Genomic DNA, 22,011 nt, shown 5'->3' on the forward strand with positions numbered 1-22,011 from the left:
TACAGACTAGTCAGTATTATTTGAAATGTAGCTCTTTTCCGTCTTTTCAAACCAGTAAAATCGGAACCTTTACATGAGGAAAAGAGGAAATTCCTTCCTGTTGATTTTGCCAATAGAGGAATTGATGCAATCAATATCTGCAACGTTCTACATCACAAGGAGGTAACATCTAAAATTCCTATTTATTTTCAAAATCAGTCTGTTCCTATTGTATCCTACATTTACACCAAAACCATTGCACCTAAAATATTTAACTATAAACAAGCATTGCAGGACCTTGACTTAGAACAATACCTAAAACAAACTCCGACATGTGACTGTTCCCACTCTCCTAATAATTACAGCCCCTCTGGTCATGTTATAACTTGGAATCTTAACATAATTCAACATGAAAATCTCCGAAAGGTGATTTCTCATGGTACTAAGTTTAGAGAACCCCAACAAATCAATTGGAACCATTACTTCAAAATAAATATGGATTCCATTTCTGACTACGCCAGAGCATGGGCTAAGCGAGAAGAAGTCCGTTTTCAGAGACAACGAGGCCATGAAATGTCTATCGTCTCTTCATGATAAGTATGTGTTGTTCCTGCGGACAAAGCTTCAAATAAAATTGTCTTTGTATGTAAATCGTATTACTACGAATGTCTTGTAAAAGAATTGGGTATAAAGGAGCACTCAGGTAATCCCACATACAAAAACATATCATTTGACAAGGATGAGATTTTAGCAAATCATAAGTCGTTCATGGCTTCAATAAACATATTACATTGAACACCAAATCGGAGGACTTACCTTGTTTGTATTGGATACCAAAGCAAAATTCCGTAAAAACAACGGTATATTGCTGGTTCATCTTCATGTTCCACTAAAGAGTTGTTCATTAGATTGACTAAAATTCTGTCCGCAGTGAAAGAGGGTTTTCAGAAATACTGTGAAACTGTTTACTAGCGTAGTGGTATTAACCATATGTAGATTCTTAAAAATTCTAAAGAATTTCTAGACAATTTTAATTCTCGGTCTTTTTCTGAAATTAGTTATATCAAAACTTTTGATTTTTCAACCCTGTATACCACCATTCCCCATGTGAAATTGAAAATTTGCTTAAAAGAAATAATCCACAATGACTTTCAACATCAAAAAATGGTAGCACTATAAATTTATTACTTTTGGATTCATAAGGCATATTTCGTTAATAGTGACAAACCAAAAGGTAAAACATGCTACACAGAAGAACAAGTGGTCAGTATGCTGGAGTTTCTTATCGACAACATATTTGTTGAGTTTGGAGGTAGACTTTTCCAACAAATTGTCGGCATTCCTATGGGAACAAACTGTGCGCCTCTTCTTGCCGACCTCTTCTTCTTTTCATATGAATTGGAATTCCTCCAGACACTTGTCAAAACAAGAGGATCAAAGAAGCCAGATTATTTAACTTTCAGATATATTGATGATGTTCTTTCCATAAACAATCAGAACTTTTCTGATTGGGTTCCATTAATATATCCCCCAGAACTAGAAATTAAAGAAACAACAGACACGGCTTCCTCCGCCTTATTTTTAGACTTATATCTCGAATTTGACTTACACAGTCATCTCAGTACCAGAATCTATGACAAACGAGACGATTTTAATTTAGAAATTATAAATTTCCCCCAATCTTAGTAGCAATATACCAACTTCACCTGCATATGGGATATATATTTCCCAACGTATTCGATATTCGAGAGCTTGCAGCTCCTACTCAGACTTTGTAAAACGTCATCAGTGTCTGACTAGAAAGTTGATGAACCAGGGGTATGTCAAAGAACGTCTCGTCCTTTTTCTAAAAAAGTTAATCGGAAGATACCACGACCTTGTTGATAAATATTCCGTATCAACTTCACAAGTAATACATGATGGTCTTTATGGTAGATTCTGCGTACTGATGTTGTTTATCATCTTAACGTGTTTTGTTGTTCTTTCATTTGCCTTTGTTCTATTGTTAATATTACTTTTACTGTTCGATTGTTTTATGTGATATCCATTTGGCGTGGCTCGGTACTTAAACATCCCGTCAATGTGTTTGTATTGTCTTTCATTTTTTGCTGGTGTGTTTTGTATATACGTCTTTTTGTATTTCTTTGGTCCGTATAACGTAACTCTGTACTCTAAAAGATCCCGTCAATATGATATTGTTCTATTTTATGTCATTATGATATATTTCCATTATGAATTAAAAAATACGTTGAACCACAAACATAAAAAATCATTCAATTGCGTAGTGGAATTAACTATTTGTGGATTTTTATAAATTCTATATAACTTTTGGACTATTTTATATCTCGGTCTATTTCTGAAATTTATTCTTAAATACTTTTGATTTTTTAATAGATATAGGAAGATGTGGTGTGAGTGTATGCTAATATTGCCGGAGTGAAATTTTAAAATTGTTTGTATGTACATTGAAAGATAAATATATGTGACGTATACTATTTTCTGACGTCAGACACGCGAAGCAATGATAACGAGGTTGTTGAGAAGACTGGTTGGATTTTTTCACGGAGAAGAATTTTGAAAGTTTTCAGGAATTCCACACTGACACACCCTATTTGCATCACCTAAAACATTTAAAATACAGGTACATCCATGTGCATTAGTAATAAATGACACAAAAATAAGCCAAATAATAAGTTAAAATCAAAACTTGGAATTCTGCCCGTGCAGAACGAGCTTGAATTTCCAGCCATTAAAACATGTAAATTTTACTTTATTGTATCTTATTATTCATTTATATACTGAAAACAAAACAGTTCTTTATTAATACTGTAATACCCATTTGCAATTTAAAATATAATTAAAAATACAATTAAATATCTTCTCTGCTGACTAGATCCATCATGTAGGCACACAGGACATCGTAGGTCATTTTTACTTTTATTGTTTACTTTTATTCCTGGTATCTGTAACACCCCATCCCCCTTTTATATATAAAATTATTACTCCTTGCCAAGCAAGTCTGTTTTCATGACCGATAGCTATATAAGAAGTTTGAGACAAATCAAAGTCAACATTGCAGGTCTGTAGCAGAAATACAATCCTGTTCTTCTGTCTCACAGTAAGGGGACTAACATCAAAAGAGAGGTCACAAAGTTGGATGAACTTAATATACAATTTGTAAACCAGTCTCCAGACTAAGGGATTCCATTTTATGGGTCAGGACAACCTACATAAACGTACCAAAATATGACCCTGCAAATAGGGTGGAATTTCATAGAAGAAGAAGTTTGTAGATAGACGTTTTTGTGTTCTGTTAAATTGTTCCTTTTAAATGATGACTGCTGTACCCATATTTTGACTATTTTATCTATTGTGTCTGTTTAGTTAACGCATCATTGTATATATAACGGAATTTGATGAGACTGTCATCAAAGTGAGAGGGTTAGCGCTATTAAACCCGGTTTAATCCACCATTTTCTAAATTTGAAAATGCCTGTACCAAGTCAGGAATATTGACGGTTCTTGTCCATTCGTTTTTGATGTGTTTTGCTATTTGATTTTGCCATGTGATTATGGACTTTCCTAATTGATTTTCCTCTGAGTTCAGTATTTTTTTTATTTTACTTTTTGACTAACAGGTCGAAAAACTTATGTTCTTTAACCCTGCTGGCTGTCATTGGCGATTGCCAAATAAAATTGATCACAAGATGTAACAAAATGGATCTTAATATAAATTTAATACTAAACAGAAAACAATAAACTTGTGGCCAAGATGTTATGCCACAAACATAAGTGTCAATATATTATTTTTTTTGTACACCAGATCCGGATTTTGACAATAAATGTCTCTTCAGTGATGTTAGGGATCGAGACGATATTTGGAAGGCCATATAATTTACCCTCAATTTGAGATAGACCCTGGAGTTTTGAGAGTCAATATAGGATGAATGGACCATATAAACCGGAGGGAAAAATATGTTTCTTTGCATAATTTTATTCAACAATATCATTTACATATATTGACAATGTAATTGCGCTTTGGCACAGAGTATTCAGCAAATGAGGTATAAAAATTCCAGAAAAGTATATAAAAAAATGGGTAAGCTGTCAATATTTTTTTAATTGAAAAAAAATAATAAGAGAATCCATTTCAGATTATGATTTGCATTACTTAAAATGCAGCTGAATCAATAGCAATGTCACCTTTATAATAAACAATTAGTGTATTCCCTTAAAAAAAATAAGATAAAATAACATGGAATAAAGGTTATATTGAAAATTTGAGTAAATTTTTTTAACAGTTTTAATAAATAGAAAAATATTCAATTGAATATGAAAAAAATATAAATAAACTAGTGTAAATTTGCAAAATTTCAATCAAAACAAAACACAGATCTATAATTTAAAAGTCAAATTTAAAAAAAAAAGAAGTTTGAAAACTTTTGAATCTGAATTTACAAATACAAAATGATGCATAAACTGCATTACTCTATCTAAAATGATCTCAAATAGAAATTTGAATACCAGATCACACCCTCACTCTTAAAAAAGAAAATTTAAAATCCCACACCAAAATACCAGATCTAGCCCCTACCCTTTAAAAAGAAAACTTTGAATCCCAGACCAAATGGTAACTCTCTGATTTGTAGCAGGTCAAGTTTACGGTCTTATTTCATACACGCCAGTGACTTACCTCATCATGCAATCAAAAGGGAAGTTTACGGTCATATTCCATACACGCCAGTGACTTACAACTTTATCATGCAAACAAATGGTCGCACCCTGTCTTCAAATCATGTAGTACTGATGCACAATTTAAATTCTGTGCTGTTTTGGTTAAATTTAATTTTAGTTAAACAGGTTTTAGAGCAATGCAGTTTTTCACCAGTAAATTAAAAAACAATATGAAAAAATATGAAAGCACTTTTTCTCCACCACTAAAAAAAATATGAAAGATATAAACTGATTTTTGGATTTAAATTGAATCTTATCAGATTTTAACACGAATAATAGTTATCCCAGGGACCTACTTTTGCCAGAAATATTGAGTAGACTTCATCTAAAAACAAAATGGTGGTCTCTCCTGGTAAGAAGGTTTCCTATCTGCACCCCTTGGTGCAGGTCTTCTGGATTCACAGGATTGCTTTGGAACAATCTTGGATTTATCTATCATTTGAGATCCTTTAACAATATCAGGGAGCTTGAGAACCTCTAATTGTGTGCCCTCATCTTTCCTTGTAATTACTGGCTTATTCTTGAATATAACCTAGAAAAAATGGTAAATAAATTAATGTGATTATAACAAGAAGTTTGCTTACAAATCACCTTCTTCCATTGGTATTTTTTTAGGAGACAATTTACATATGAAATTTCAAAGGGGATCATGCAGATTTGTTCAATGACACGTTGGAAAGTCTCAACCAATCAAATTATTATATATGCCAGATTATAAACCATCAACATGATCAATATATGTATAAACAGTGGAATATTATATATTTTGATTATATCTGCCTTATTGTCCTCTTATCAGATGATATTACCTTATTGTCCCTTTTATTATTGGCATCAATCAACATTATATTTTATCTTACCTGTCTGACAGTCCTCTTATCACATGATATTACCTTATTGTCCTTTTATTAATGTCACCAGTCAATATTATATTTTATCTTACCTGTCTGACAGCTCTCTTATCAGGTGATATTACCTTATTGTCCCTTTTATTATTGGCATCAATCAACATTATATTTTATCTTACCTGTCTGACAGTCCTCTTATCACATGATATTACCTTATTGTCCTTTTATTAATGTCACCAGTCAATATTATATTTTATCTTACCTGTCTGACAGTCCTCTTATCAGGTGATATTACCTTATTGTCCCTTTTATTATTGGCATCAGTCAACATTATATTTTATCATACCTGTCTGACAGTCCCCTTTTCAGATAATATTACCTTATTGTCCCTTTTAAACATGGCATCAGTCAACATTATATTTTATCTTACCTGTCTGACAGTCTTCTTATCATGCTGGTTCCTTGGACCATTTAGTGTACCAGTTTTATTTGGATATGTTTTTCTGTTATCTCCTTCAGAAAGAGCTGGTCTCACAAAAACATGATTCTGCAAGATAGGTGTACTGTTGGACAGCTTTGGTTCTGGAGCCTTCATTCTCCTCTTGGTACCAGTGTTGAAATCAGAATTCATGTTTACACCTTTTCTTGGTGCTTTTGGTGCATTCTTCAATGGTGGTAAAACTTTGCGCTCACCAAGTTTTGACAATTCAAGAGGAGGAACAATAGGCTTTTCCTTCTTAGATTTTGGCATGTCTAGCTTTGAGATAATGAGGGAGAGCTCAGCTTTCAAACTAGCAATGCGCCTTCTTGTGCTTCTCTCCTTCCGATCCAATTTATTGTATGCAATGTTCAGTAGGTCAACCTCTTTGCTCTTGCTTTTGTTCTGCCCACTGCAACCTCTACTAGCCAATTTCAGCTGTTTCTGGATGAGGTACTTTTCATCTCTGAGAACTGTGTGCTCATTCTTGAATTTATTAATCAGATAATGGTTCATTTCCTTATGTGCTTTCAAGCTATCAATATCATTCTCAATGTTATCCAGGAGGCAGTTTACAGCATCATCCAGTTCCTTATTGAGTTTATCAATATCAGCATCTTCATGGTTATACTTCTTCAAAATATCCAGTAATCTATTAAATACAAGTAGTTATAATCAGTTATAAAATGGAGATAGTTAAGAAAAATAAAACAGTATTTCTAATAAACAACATTATAATGTTGCATAGGTAATTTCCTCAATTTTCCTGTTTCTAAATAAGCTATTATTTTCAAATTCTGAGATATCCTCAATATAAAATCAAAATCATGTCATCTCGCCTGAGAATCATGTGTTTGTGAAATTTTATTTTATTCTGAGGTACGCGGACGTGCATGCTCAAAATTCTTAAGCTTCCAGTGACTAATATAAGTTTGATATCGGTAGTGTAGTTAATGTCAGCCTATACAAATATATTTACTGTCAGAATGTTACATAGCCAAAATCTTAGGAATATCTAACTGATGTTAATTGGTAATTCAAGTTTGATAGCTTTTAATATGAAAATTATACCATTACACAAGAAATCTTTATGAGTTTTTTTAATTCATCACTTACACTTTATCCTTCTTCTCGGGTCGATCATGGCCATTAATGGCATGTGTAGTTGTATCAATCTCGATAGCTCTAGTAGTAGTATCACTCTTGATTGCTCTAGGAGTAGTAGTATCAATCTTGATAGCTCTAGGAGTAGTAGTATCAATCTTGATAGCTGTAGGAGTAGTAGTATCAATCTTGATAGCTCTAGGAGTAGGAGTATCAATCTTGATAGCTCTAGAAGTAGGAGTATCAATCTTGATAGGTCTAGGAGTAGTAGTTTCAATCATGATAGCTCTAGGAGTAGTAGTGTCAATCTTGATAGCTCTAGGAGTAGTAGTATCAATCTTGATAGCTCTACGAGTAGAAGTACTAATCTTGATAGCTCTAGGAGTAGTAGTATCAATCTTGATAGCTCTAGGAGTAGTAGTATCAATCTTGATAGCTCTAGGAGTAGAAGTATGGATCTTGATAGGTCTAGGAGTGGTAGTATCAATCTTGATAGCTCTAGGAGTAGAAGTATCAACCTCGATATTTCTAGGAGTAGTAGTATCAATCTCGCTAACTCTAGGAGTAGTAGTATCAATCTTGATAGCTCCAGGAGTAGTATCAATCTCGATAGCTCCAGGAGTAGTAGTATCTATTTCAATAGCTCTAGGAGTAGTAGTATCAATCTCGATAGCTCTAGGAGTAGTAGTATCAATCTTGAGAGCTCCAGGAGTAGTAGTATCAATCTCGATAGCTCCAGGAGTAGTAGTATCAATCTCAATAGCTCCAGGAGTAGTAGTATCAATCTCGATAGCTCTAGGAGTAGTAGCATCAATCTCGATAGCTCTAGGAGTAGTAGTATCAATCCCGATAGCTCCAGGAGTAGTAGTATCAATCTCAATAGCTCCAGGAGTAGTAGTATCAATCTCGATAGCTCTAGGAGTAGTAGCATCAATCTCGATAGCTCTAGGAGTAGTAGTATCAATCCCGATAGCTCTAGGAGTAGTAACAATCTCAATAGCTCCAGAAGTAGTAAATGCAGTTCCTGGTATAATCATCTCTGTAAAACAAAAATCATTAAACAATAAAAGAAAAATGCGAGGTAAAGCATTTATTTTCAGATTTTTCTACAAGTGCAATGAACTGTAAATTTGTTCACATTTTTTTATTTGAAAAGATGATAAAAGTATGCATTTTGAGATAATTTCTTCTGCAAGTGCAGTGTCTATAAGAATGAAAAAAATTGTTAGTTAAAGTATTTATTGTCAGATTTTTATTTTACTTCTTCAAGTGCAGTGCACTTTAAATTTAATCACAAAAAAACTTTAAAAATATGATAAAATTATGCATCTTGAAATAAACAACTTTAAAAAGTATCATCTTAAAAAATGTTCATTCCTGTTATAAAGGTGAACACTTCATTCTTCTATGAAGTATTGTTCTAAGTATATAGGTATAAAAAAATAATAACAAGCAAAAAGTGCAAATTTCAAACACAAAGTATTGAAAAAAAAATAAAATGTTTTCTCTTAATCTGTAATAAATAAATTTGGTGTATTAACTGTCTTCTGATTAGATTAAAGTATTAACTTTTATTTTCAATGTTGTCAACTTTTATGGCGACACGCCCACTCTGATGTTGCGTACTTTGTTATTGTAACAATATTAAAAGTTATTTGAGCCTTTTTTTTATAGAAATTTATTTATCATGAATGGCAATCATTTATTTTAAATTTATTGAACCATAAAATTTATTTTTGACTCTTCACATTCTACACAATCCACTTTGCAGCTTATTCAATGTTAAGAGTCAAAAATGAATTTAAGGTTCAATAAATTCAAAATGAGTAGCCATTCATTCAGTAAAATTACTTTCTTATTGTATATAATACAACTTACAGTATGTTTGAAAATTGTGAAATAACAGATAAGGCAATATCTTCCTTTTCAGACTTAGCATTAAAACTTAATTAAAAAGCTAGTTATATATATATATATATATATATATAAAAAAGATATAAAACAGCAACTATAAATGACACAGAAACAACCACTACCCATTGAAAACTCACAGTGCAGTGCATAAATAAAATTGAGATAGAGGAAGCATAAAGAGAGAACAAACTGAATTAGGTTAATTGAAATGTTAGATAATAAAGACAAACATGCAACATCAAATAGAAAACATCTAAAATACCTTACATTGAACACTGAATTATCTCCCCTTTGCTGGAATTGTACAAATTGAAAAAAAAATCATAAACAGAAAATGTTGAGCTAATAAATATTGTTATAATGTATATTATATTACTGGTATCTTTTTAACTTTTCAATGATAGTTTTGTTTTTAAATGCTATTTCAAAGCCTATATCAAAATATTGATAACAAGTCTTTTACATAATAGTACAGCATTATCTGCCCTGAACTGAAATTTCTGAATAATTATATCTTAATATTGCAGCATTTAATTAACCATTATAACATAATTCATTGCAACACACAAGTATAATCAAAACTCCTTTCCTTAGATACTTTGCTTTTTGTTTTTGTTTTTTAAATGCAATGTCAAAGCCTAAATCATAAACATGATAAAAGTCTTTTTCATAGTAGTACAGCATAATCTCCCCTGACCTGAAATTTCTGTATATCTTTATGCATCATTTAAAAAGTCCTTATACATAATTCATTGCACACACAAATATATTCAAAACATCTTGCCATTTATACTTCAATTTATTTCGATTAAGGTTTGCAGCAAAAAAAAATTTCTGAGAGATCTGATATTCTGACTTTAACAGTGCCTTTTTAATATTGAAAATGACAAAAGAAAGTTTAATGTAAGCTTTTTTAAAGCTAAAAATAGAAAGGGTAGGGTAATAGGAAACAGTAACACACATTTTATTTTATTTTGCCTAATGAGGATTACTCAAAATAGATGAATGATTGTCTGTTTCAACCCTAGAAGTAAAAATAGGGACCAGAGGTCAAACAGTGAGGTTCCTAGGACAATGACAATAAAACATTTCTATATAACTGTTAACAACTTTGTTTGATATACTATTTGATTTCTGACACTGAAATATATGTTGGACATTTTTTTTCCCTATAAAAGTGTGGAACTTATTTTATATTGAAAGAACAAATTAAACAGAAAGTATCTGTGAAAAAAGTTAATCTCCCAGAAAATACTTCCTGTGATTCAAGTTGCACTAGATTTTTTTTTTCCACAGAAACAAATTTCGGATTATAGCAGTAGAAAATACTTTGACCACTTGGACACCGATGCCCCCATATACAGTAGAAACATGCACAGCAATAAATTGAAGGGATGTATGTCTATCTCCTGTGTCTAACCAGCTTCATCCTAACTTCATATTAATTAAAATCAGATTCAATGGTTCTATTTTTACTGCATGTTGTTATTACACAGGACAGCTATTTAATATAATCAAAACCAACTGTAAATCTGGTCAGAGTGTCCTCTTTTGTACACTTAAAATGATTTTTTTTAATGGAAAATTTATTACCTTCAATGTTTTGTGAAGCAATATGCATTGCCACTGGTAATGAAGTTTCTGTGGCCTCAATATCTACCTCTTGTGGTGGTGGTAATTTAACCAGCTCTGTTATCTTTGGTGACATTCTCATGTTAGTCACCTTTTCAACTTTTGGTTTTGTGGCCTGTTCGTCAATGTTTAGAGATGAAAATGATTTTATCACTTCTTCAATATCAATTGGTGGTGGCGATGGAGAAGATTTGATAATCTCTTTCAATTGTGGTGATGGTGGTGTTCTGGTAGACTCTATAATATTAATTGAGAAAAATGATCTTATTACCTCTTCAAGTGATGTTGATGGAATTTGTATGGCCCTCTTTTCATCTCTTGTGATGGAGTTTGTATGACCCTCTCATCTGAGTAGCCAAATACTATGTGTATCAATCTAACTTTACTCCTTAATTAGTATGTGTAGTCACATACCTTGTGACAATCTTACTTTACTGGTTAGTCTTTGTAGCCACATACCTTGTGACAATCTTACTTTACTGGTTAGTCTTTGTAGCCAAATACCTTGTGACAATCTTACTTTACTGGTTAGTCTTTGTAGCCACATACCTTGTGACAATCTTACTTTACTGGTTAGTCTTTGTAGCCACATACCTTGTAACAATCTTACTTTACTGGTTAGTCTTTGTAGCCACATACCTTGTGACAATCTTACTTTACTGGTTAGTCTTTGTAGCCAAATACCTTGTGACAATCTTACTTTACTGGTTAGTCTTTGTAGCCACATACCTTGTGACAATCTTACTTTACTGGTTAGTCTTTGTAGCCACATACCTTGTAACAATCTTACTTTACTGGTTAGTCTTTGTAGCCACATACCTTGTGACAATCTTACTTTACTGGTTAGTCTTTGTAGCCACATACTATGTGTCAATCTTACTTTACTGGTTAGTCTTTGTAGTCACATACCTTGTGACAATCTTACTTTACTGGTTAGTCTTTGTAGCCACATACCTTGTGACAATCTTACTTTACTGGTTAGTCTTTGTAGCCAAATACCTTGTGACAATCTTACTTTACTGGTTAGTCTTTGTAGCCACATACCTTGTGACAATCTTACTTTACTGGTTAGTCTTTGTAGCCACATACCTTGTAACAATCTTACTTTACTGGTTAGTCTTTGTAGCCACATACCTTGTGACAATCTTACTTTACTGGTTAGTCTTTGTAGCCAAATACCTTGTGACAATCTTACTTTACTGGTTAGTCTTTGTAGCCAAATACCTTGTGACAATCTTACTTTACTGGTTAGTCTTTGTAGCCACATACCTTGTAACAATCTTACTTTACTGGTTAGTCTTTGTAGCCACATACCTTGTGACAATCTTACTTTACTGGTTAGTCTTTGTAGCCACATACTATGTGTCAATCTAACTTTACTGGTTAGTCTTTGTAGCCACATACCTTGTGACAATCTTACTTTACTGGTTAGTCTATGTAGCCACATACCTTGTGTCAATCTAACTTTACTCCTTAATTAGTATGTGTAGTCACATACCTTGTGACAATCTTACTTTACTGGTTAGTCTTTGTAGCCACATACCTTGTGACAATCTTACTTTACTGGTTAGTCTTTGTAGCCAAATACCTTGTGACAATCTTACTTTACTGGTTAGTCTTTGTAGCCACATACCTTGTGACAATCTTACTTTACTGGTTAGTCTTTGTAGCCACATACCTTGTGACAATCTTACTTTACTGGTTAGTCTTTGTAGCCACATACTATGTGTCAATCTAACTTTACTGGTTAGTCTTTGTAGCCAAATACCTTGTGACAATCTTACTTTACTGGTTAGTCTTTGTAGCCACATACCTTGTGACAATCTTACTTTACTGGTTAGTCTTTGTAGCCACATACCTTGTAACAATCTTACTTTACTGGTTAGTCTTTGTAGCCACATACCTTGTGACAATCTTACTTTACTGGTTAGTCTTTGTAGCCACATACTATGTGTCAATCTAACTTTACTGGTTAGTCTTTGTAGCCACATACCTTGTGACAATCTAACTTTACTGGTTAGTCTTTGTAGCCACATACCTTGTGACAATCTTACTTTACTGGTTAGTCTTTGTAGCCACATACCTTGTGACAATCTTACTTTACTGGTTAGTCTTTGTAGCCACATACCTTGTAACAATCTTACTTTACTGGTTAGTCTTTGTAGCCACATACCTTGTAACAATCTTACTTTACTGGTTAGTCTTTGTAGCCAAATACCTTGTGACAATCTTACTTTACTGGTTAGTCTTTGTAGCCAAATACCTTGTGACAATCTTACTTTACTGGTTAGTCTTTGTAGCCAAATACCTTGTGACAATCTTACTTTACTGGTTAGTCTTTGTAGCCACATACCTTGTGACAATCTTACTTTACTGGTTAGTCTTTGTAGCCACATACCTTGTGACAATCTTACTTTACTGGTTAGTCTTTGTAGCCACATACCTTGTGACAATCTTACTTTACTGGTTAGTCTTTGTAGCCAAATACCTTGTGACAATCTTACTTTACTGGTTAGTCTTTGTAGCCAAATACCTTGTGACAATCTTACTTTACTGGTTAGTCTTTGTAGCCAAATACCTTGTGACAATCTTACTTTACTGGTTAGTCTTTGTAGCCACATACCTTGTGACAATCTTACTTTACTGGTTAGTCTTTGTAGCCACATACCTTGTGACAATCTTACTTTACTGGTTAGTCTTTGTAGCCACATACCTTGTGACAATCTTACTTTACTGGTTAGTCTTTGTAGCCAAATACCTTGTGACAATCTTACTTTACTGGTTAGTCTTTGTAGCCAAATACCTTGTGACAATCTTACTTTACTGGTTAGTCTTTGTAGCCAAATACCTTGTGACAATCTTACTTTACTGGTTAGTCTTTGTAGCCAAATACCTTGTGACAATCTTACTTTACTGGTTAGTCTTTGTAGCCAAATACCTAATACCTTGTGACAATCTTACTTTACTGGTTAGTCTGTGTAGCCACATACCTTGTGACAATCTTACTTTACTGGTTAGTCTTTGTAGCCAAATACCTTGTGACAATCTTACTTTACTGGTTAGTCTGTGTAGCCAAATACCTTGTGACAATCTTACTTTACTGGTTAGTCTTTGTAGCCAAATACCTTGTGACAATCTTACTTTACTGGTTAGTCTTTGTAGCCACATACCTTGTGACAATCTTACTTTACTGGTTAGTCTGTGTAGCCACATACCTTGTGACAATCTTACTTTACTGGTTAGTCTTTGTAGCCAAATACCTTGTGACAATCTTACTTTACTGGTTAGTCTTTGTAGCCACATACCTTGTGACAATCTTACTTTACTGGTTAGTCTATGTAGCCACATACCTTGTGTCAATCTAACTTTACTAGTTAGTCTGTGTAGTAATAAACCTTGTGACAATCTTACTTTACTGGTTAGTCTATGTAGCCACATATCTTGGGACAATCTTACTTTACTGGTTAGTCTATGTAGCCACTTACCTTGTGTCAATCTAACTTTACTCCCTAGTATGTGCAGCCACAATCCTTGTGTCAATCTAGCTTTACTGCTAAGTCTGTGTAACCGAAAACATTGTGTCAATCTTACTTTACTGCCAGCTTAGTCTGTGTAGCCACATACAGTGTGTCAATCTAACTTTACTGCTTAGTCTGTGTATTCATAAACCTTGTGACAATCTTACTTTACTGGTTAGTATATGTAGCCAAAAACCTTGTGTCAATCTAACTTTACTCCCTAGTATGTGTAGCCACAAACCTTGTGTCAATCTTACTTCACTGCCTAGTTTTTATAGCCACATACCTTGTGTCAATCTAACTTTACTGGTTAGTCTGTGTATCCACATACAGTGTGTCAATCTAACTTTACTGGTTATAAAAAAGAAGATGTGGTGTGATTGCCAATGAGACAACTGTCCACAAGAGACCAAAATGACACAGACATTAACAACTACAATGTATAGGTCACCGTACGGCCTTCAACAATAAGCAAAACCCATACCGCATAGTCAGCTATAAAAGGCCCCGATAAGACAATGTAAAACAATTCAAACGTGAAAACTAACGGCCATATTTATATGAGAAAAAAAAATGAACGAAAAACAAATATGTAACACATAAACAAACGACAACCACACTGAATTACAGGCTCCTGACTTGGGACAGGCACATACATAAATAATGTGGCTTGGTTAAACATGTTAGCGGGATCCCAACCCTCCCCTAACCCGGGACAGTGGTATAACAGTACAACATACGAACGAACTATAAAAATCAATTGAAAAAGTAACTTTACTGGATAGTCTGTATAGTCACATACCTTGTGTCAATCTAACTTTACTGCTTATATAGTCTATGTAGTCACATACCTTGTGTCAATCTAACTTTACTGCTTATATAGTCTATGTAGCCACATACCTTGTGTCAATCTAACTTTACTGCTTAGTCTGTGTAGCCACATACCTTGTGTCAAACTAACTTTACTGCTTAGTCTGTGTAGTCACATACCTTGTGTCAATCTAACTTTTCTGTTTAGTCTGTGTAGTCACATACCTTGTGTCAAACTAACTTTACTGCTTAGTCTGTGTAGTCATAAACCTTGTGTCAATCTAACTTTTCTGCTTAGTCTGTGTAGCCACATACCTTGTGTCAAACTAACTTTACTGCTTAGTCTGTGTAGTCATAAACCTTGTGACAATCTTACTTTACTGGTTAGTATATGTAGCCAAAAACCTTGTGTCAATCTAACTTTTCTGTTTAGTCTGTGTAGTCACATACCTTGTGTCAAACTAACTTTACTGCTTAGTCTGTGTAGTCATAAACCTTGTGTCAATCTAACTTTTCTGTTTAGTCTGTGTAGTCACATACCTTGTGTCAAACTAACTTTACTGCTTAGTCTGTGTAGTCATAAACCTTGTGTCAATCTAACTTTTCTGCTTAGTCTGTGTAGTCATAAACCTTCAATGTGTCAATCTAATTTCACTGCCTAGTCTGTGTAGCCAAATACCATGTGTCAATCTAACTTTACTGCTTATATAGTCTATGTAGCCACATACCTTGTGTCAATCTAACTTTACTGCTTAGTCTGTGTAGCCAAATACCTTGTGTCAATCTAACTTTACTGCCTAGTCTGTGTAGCCACCTACTATGTGTCAATCTAACTTTACTACCTAGTCTGTGTAGCCACATACCTTCAATGTGTCAATCTAACTTTACTGCTTAGTCTGTGTAGCCACATACCTTGTGGCAATCTAACTTTACTGCTTAGTCTGTGTAGCCACATACCTTCAATGTGTCAATCTAATTTTACTCCAGAGTCTGTGTAGCCACATACCTTCAATGTGTCAATCTTACTATACTGCTTAGTCTGTGTAGCCACATACCTTGTGTCAATCTAACTTTACTGCTTAGTTTGTGTAGCCACATACCTTCAATGTGTCAATCTAACTTTACTGGTTAGTCTATGTAGCCACATACCTTGTGTCAATCTAATTTAACTGGTTATTTTGTGTAGCCACATACCTTCAATGTGTCAATTTAACTTTACTCCCTAGTATGTGTAGCCAAATACCTTCAATGTGTCAATCTAACTTTACTCTCTTGTATGTGTAGCCAAATACCTTGTGTCAATCTAACTTTACTGCCTATTCTGAGTAGCCACATACCTTGTGTCAATCAAAATTTCTACTGCTTAGTCTGTGTAGCCACCTACTATGTGTCTATCTAACATAACTGCTTAGTCTGTGTAGTCACATACCTTGTGCAATCTAAATAACTGCTTTAATAGTCTGTGTAGCCACAAACCTTGTGTCAATCTAAATTACTGCTTAGTCTGTGTAGGTACATACCTTGGCTGGTGTCAATCTTACTGTTAGTTTAGTTTATAATTACAGTTTGACCTACTTGGTGTATTCAGGTTAGAACTTATAATTTGATTTATACATTACAAACCCTTTTTGGGTTTCAGACTGACAATTTACTCACCATTTTCCTGAAAAAAGGCCATGTCATCTACACTCTTAGGTGATGATTTCCGACGGAAAGACCGAGACTTCCGCCCTGGAGAAGGAAACATTCTGAAACAAAATAAAAATGTTAACACTTTTTGTGATAAACCTTAAACACTTTTTGTGATGATAAACCTTAACCTATAATTGTGTCGTGTAAGCAGCGTATAATATTGTTTTGCTTGGACTGCCTTCAATAATCGATAAAAAAAATCAAAAACGAAAATTGCCGTCAGCAAATACAGACGGCAGATTTAATATCGGGAAATCGGGTTGGAAGCATCTCATCCTTACAAGTTAGTTACAAGGCCGTAGCTACCCTTGAGGCAAGTGAGGCACTAAAATCTCGACACTAATATTTTTTTTTATACATATATATAAATATAATAGTCATTTGTTGTTCTGTCTCAACCTTAATTTCTATAACTTGTCATCATTCCTTTTAAACTATTCTTCCTGGATATAACTCGGCATCTCAACGGGTGATGTTTCTCGATTACATTAACATAGTAACGATAATCATCATGGATCTTTAGTTAAAAACAGGCTCTTGCAGAAAAGGGAAAAGCGACACTGAAGGTAAAGAAGGAATAATTCTAGTAAACTATTTTTTTTTAACAGAGTCTGAGTATTGTATATAACTTCATTAGAAAAATCAAAAAACGATAAGTAGACTGACAAATAAAGTACTGGTCTTCGGAAGGGGACAGTCCTGTCTGCGTATTCATTTCTCCGTTTCACCAACTTTTGACAAATCAAGTACTGGGCATCGCAAGGGGGCAGTCCTGTCTGCGGGGTCTCACTAATTAGCGACAACAAGCGTCAACAAGCGACAAGAAGCGACAACAAGAATTATTTTAGCGACAACAAGCGACAAGAAGACTATTTAGCGACAAGAAAACATTTTTTTTTTTATTAGATATAAAGAAATTTGTATTTAATGTTTTTTTTTTAAATATACGAGCAGATATGTCTAATTAAAATGTTTTATTATAGTTAGATAGACAAAGAAATGGAACATTTGTGAGGAAGAAAGAGATTGTGAAGTTTATATTAGTATATTGGTAGATGAAGAAATTGAACATTTGTGAAAAAGAAAGAGATTGAGCTTCTTTTTTTTTATTTTTAAATATGAAGAATATGTATAAGATAATGTATGTATCTGTTTTCATCAAAGTCAAAGTATGAATAAACGAATGGATATATATATGGAGCGGGCATAATGGAATATAATATTTTGATTCATTTGCTTAATACTATGCTCTACGTGTACTCTTGTTATGTCAATTCGATGCTTTATTTATAGAACTCTCAGCCACGCTTTGCCATCTTTATTATTTAAGCGTGTTTCCAGACCCCACGACAAGGACGTGGTTCTACCTTGGGGTCCATATTTTTTTTTTTTTTTTAATTATTTTTAGTCATTATATAGTAATATGTACATTCCTATCTAACATAATATTTATACATTTTGTACATGGTGGTCCCATTTTGATAAGCAAACATGTGGAACATCAAATGAGATTAACGAGTCGCGTGTCCCCTGTTTTATTGCTACAATAACATCCAATTAACACCTTCAACTTTGTACACGCGTCAGACTATGCAATTACACGCGCCAGAATATAATATACAATCATTGTAAATAATGAATACCTGTTGAAAACTCAAGATTGTCATTAATTTCCTTTCGTCTTCAATCAATATGCATAAACATGATAAATATCGTTTAATGAGGCAATAAACAAATAAAAAGATGAAAACATTCACATTTCAATTTTCTTTTCCTCCTGTTTGATTTCAGTTCTTTGTATTTCACAATTTGTGTCAATATTTTCAGGACAATGATGCAGAAATAATTCATTTTAAGAGCTAAATATATATTGCAAGAAAAGAGTTTTAAAAAACAAATTATATAGATCGAGTGCAGTATAATATGTAAATAATGTTTCATTTTTTTCTATCAATTTTAACTTTCTTGTCGCTAAAATTATTTTCTTTTGCACATTCTTTTAATATTTATTGCAATAATTAATTTCAATTAAAAAAAAAATGTTTTCTTGTCGCTAAATAGTTTCTTGTCGCTTGTTGTCGCTAAAATAATTCTTGTTGTCGCTTGTTGACGCTTCTTGTCGCTAAAATTCTTGTTGTCGCTAATTAGTGAGACCGCTGTCTGCGTATTCATTTGACGAACTTTAAACTTTCTCTTTACAGATAAATGAAATATAAATAATATGAAACATGAATGCATGGATTAGTTTTTATCCATGTTTCTTTAACCTTAAAAATTGAAAGAATATCCCATTCGGAATCGGACAGCCCCAAACCCTAATCCCTAAATTTATAGATTCTGGAACTAAAATACCACAAACTATTTCCAGAAATAATTTGAAATTACGGAACTACATGTACAAACGTCAAAAACTCCATTCCAATTCCCCTGTACCCATATATACTTACTCTATAGATAGAATCATATACAAATTGTATATCTTATCTCATTCTATCCCTAGTTTGTCTACTCTTTGTCAGCATAAAAGCGAGTTTAATATTTTGTAACTGCGACTGTATGATGGTGCTTACAGGAAAACTTAATTCCCTTTTGCAAACAAAACTGTTACTACCGATGCTGCTACCGAATTGCTGATGGAGAAGGAATTGGAAGAAGACATTGATCATTGTGTTGATGATGATGTGCTACCTTTAGAAACACAGACTGCCCTGAAACAACTGAAAACTTGAAAAAGAGCATGCATGAGTGGCGCGAGATTGTGCGGTCTTGCCATGCTCATCGCGATAAGGATATCAGCAGACCAAATTATGATTCTGAAACGATTTGACTGAACCGTCCATAGAAAAATTTGGAAAACTCTACTGAATCGATGTTTGTTCTATGTTCTGGCAGCAGACTCAAATCAGTGATATTTGGATGATTATCTTACATATAAATTTAAATAAAGTTGTTAAAAATTTGGTGTTAGTAAAAGTCTTAAAAAATGAATAATTTATGTAAAAAGTGTCCAAATTCAAAACATTATCAAACTCTCTAAAAATGCCTAGAATGCAGGATTTTGCACCATTCATTTCATACCCTCCAAAAAAATAAATATGCCTAATATATAAAAGAAAGGGCCTAAAAGAAAACGCGTGATGTTTTTAAAACTGAAAAGATGCTGCGGTAGTCCTCTTCAACTTTAGCTTATGACAGCTAATTTGTATTTTGCGCCTCGTTTTTTATTCAAAAAATGAAGTCTGCAAACAATGAAACAAGTCCGTAAAAAAATAATGTTTTACTTACTCGAAAAAACGATGATGCTCTGCAGCAATCGGAATCTTCGGTTAAACTAAAATACTTTTGAGATTCTTTATGCTCTTCCTCTACGATGTCGTAGTTGTGGAAGAATGACCTACTATGACGTAACAAGAAGTTTACTCTACGCGCAGGAATGAAATAATGCATGCAGGAAACTTAAGTATGATTTATGAACAGACGTAAGAACTGTTTTTGCTTAACTGTCTCACAGTGTAACTTTGGTGAAGAGAGAATTTGAGAATTTTGATTATGCAGTTTTAAATAAACTGATCTACAAAATTTGGCGCAAGAATTCGATAAGTTCACGTATTATGACGTTATTTGACGTTGCCCTTTAGGCTTTTTCTGTAGAAATCAATCGTAACTACTCGGCCATTCTCGCTATGCAGTACAATAAATATTTCTTCGTGCAGCCAGACAGGCAGAGTAGTTCTGATGGTATACTGATGACTGATACAGCCTCGGTTGAGGTCGATCCCGACAATTCTGCTTAAAAAATCACAAACAAGTAAAATATATTGATGTCTTAAAATATAGAGTGGGGCGCTTATATTCGCCGGTGACATGATTTTAAGGTGTAAATTTCAAAGGATAGGTATTTAAAAATGGAAGAAATATGCCGGTAAATTATATTATTACAAAAATATGATTATTTTTTAAACTTAGACAATATGTCGGCACTTACCGCAAAGGACCGAAAAACAGACAACGATTTTCGGCCAATTTCCTGAATGAAAAAATGATTTCAAAGAAGTATTTCTTAGTAATTCTTTGACTGATTGCCCTAAACTTCAGTTTTTTACACCTTTGAAATGTCTGCTATTCTTATATAATGAAATTGATTTGATAAATATTGCTTAAAGCTGCAGTTATTTGGTTTTAAATAGATGTATAAAAACGGTAAATATGTGTCCCCCTTTGACAAAACATCAGGAAATTTCAAATAGCCTTTAATCTAACTTTTCAGATGATTTTTTTTTCTTCAAAGAAACACATTTTCATGCTAAGAATACTTTGTTTTTGATGTTATCTTCATAAAGAAATATCAGTATACTTCAAAAACATAAAGACCTGAACATAAACTGCAGAAAACATGGAAAGTTATGGCGAAAATGAGCACCCCACTCTATTTGTTATGTTTCAATAATTTTTAGAGGATAATTATTTTCGGGAGATGAATTACTATCGTGTACTTCAGAAACATGGTCCAGGAAGGACCATGCCCCCATAGTGGGGACATACAAAATAAAGAAGACCGTTCTCCATTTCTACTCGATAGAGGTGCCTAATTTTTTCATAAAGATCATATGAAAGTTTTAAAAAAAATCGAGGCGAAGATTTTTTTGAAACACCTCATAGCATATCAATATACGGAATGGAAAAATAGACGAAAATGGTGCCTTCTTCAATTTCGAAAAAAAAATCTATAATTTTACAATTCATTGACACATATTGTTATATTTAAAGGGGTTTCATACCGGCCATGTAAGGATTCACTTTTCATGACATTTGAATGAAAATTCACTTTAAAAACAGTAACTCTTCCAATTTCCAAATCATCTACCGACCATGCAAGGAAAAACCTATAAAAAATTGAGACCCGGGCCCTACATTAAAACGGTAACAACTTTTTGCCCTGGCTGGAACACACGTGTTCTTTACGAATTTCGATGCCCAAAACTCGCGAGAATAGGATGTAAAAAAAATTTAGCAAATCGAAGGATAGGGTTTTTTTTTGTTTCCTTTTTTGATATAGACATTTAATCCTACAGTGCAGAAAATTATAATCCGAAATTCTATGTTCAGATGTAAAAAAAAAAGAAAAGATTTCCTTATATTTCAATGTTCGAAAATGAAAATAATATGTAAACTCGTATATTTTTCTCATATAGATATGCTTACAATCGACAGTAGACTATTTATCTAGTCTTTGCCGCAAACGAAAAAAAAAATACAAAAGAGCGCCATTGTTTAGTTGACGTCGGCCGACGTAAAATAGTCC

General features: G+C 33.4%; 1 protein-coding gene across 2 annotated transcripts; it reads right to left on the reverse strand.

The window, feature by feature from the left end:
• Nucleotides 1-4,101: 4,101 nt before the first annotated feature.
• Nucleotides 4,102-8,526, reverse strand: LOC139485457 (mucin-22-like). Of its 2 annotated transcripts, XR_011655327.1 has the most exons (4): nucleotides 7,156-8,526; nucleotides 5,992-6,691; nucleotides 4,732-5,245; nucleotides 4,102-4,672 (listed from the first exon to the last, which is right to left on the reverse strand). XR_011655327.1 is itself a non-coding variant. In XM_071269947.1 (3 exons), the coding sequence occupies exons 1-3, from the start codon at nucleotides 8,178-8,180 to the stop codon at nucleotides 5,039-5,041; spliced, it is 1,932 nt and encodes a 643-aa protein (XP_071126048.1). In that variant the 5' UTR covers nucleotides 8,181-8,526; the 3' UTR covers nucleotides 4,102-5,038. The 2 variants fall into 2 exon arrangements, 1 of the variants encoding a protein (XP_071126048.1); XM_071269947.1 differs by having other exon boundaries at nucleotides 4,102-5,245.
• Between the last annotated feature and the right edge of the window lie 13,485 nt (nucleotides 8,527-22,011).

Source organism: Mytilus edulis, chromosome 8, assembly GCF_963676685.1.
Source record: "Mytilus edulis chromosome 8, xbMytEdul2.2, whole genome shotgun sequence".
In the NCBI taxonomy this organism is placed as follows: Eukaryota; Metazoa; Mollusca; class Bivalvia; order Mytilida; family Mytilidae; genus Mytilus; species Mytilus edulis.

Excerpts from the sequence above, each read along its gene's own strand:
- LOC139485457 (XM_071269947.1), bottom strand. The coding sequence starts at position 8,180 with ATGATTATACCAGGAACTGCATTTACTACTTCTGGAGCTATTGAGATT. Across the intron at positions 6,692-7,155 it reads CCCGAGAAGAAGGATAAAGT|ATTACTGGATATTTTGAAGA; the intron begins GTAAGTGATGAA and ends TGTATTTAATAG. Across the intron at positions 5,246-5,991 it reads ATAAGAAGACTGTCAGACAG|GTTATATTCAAGAATAAGCC; the intron begins GTAAGATAAAAT and ends CATTTTTTCTAG.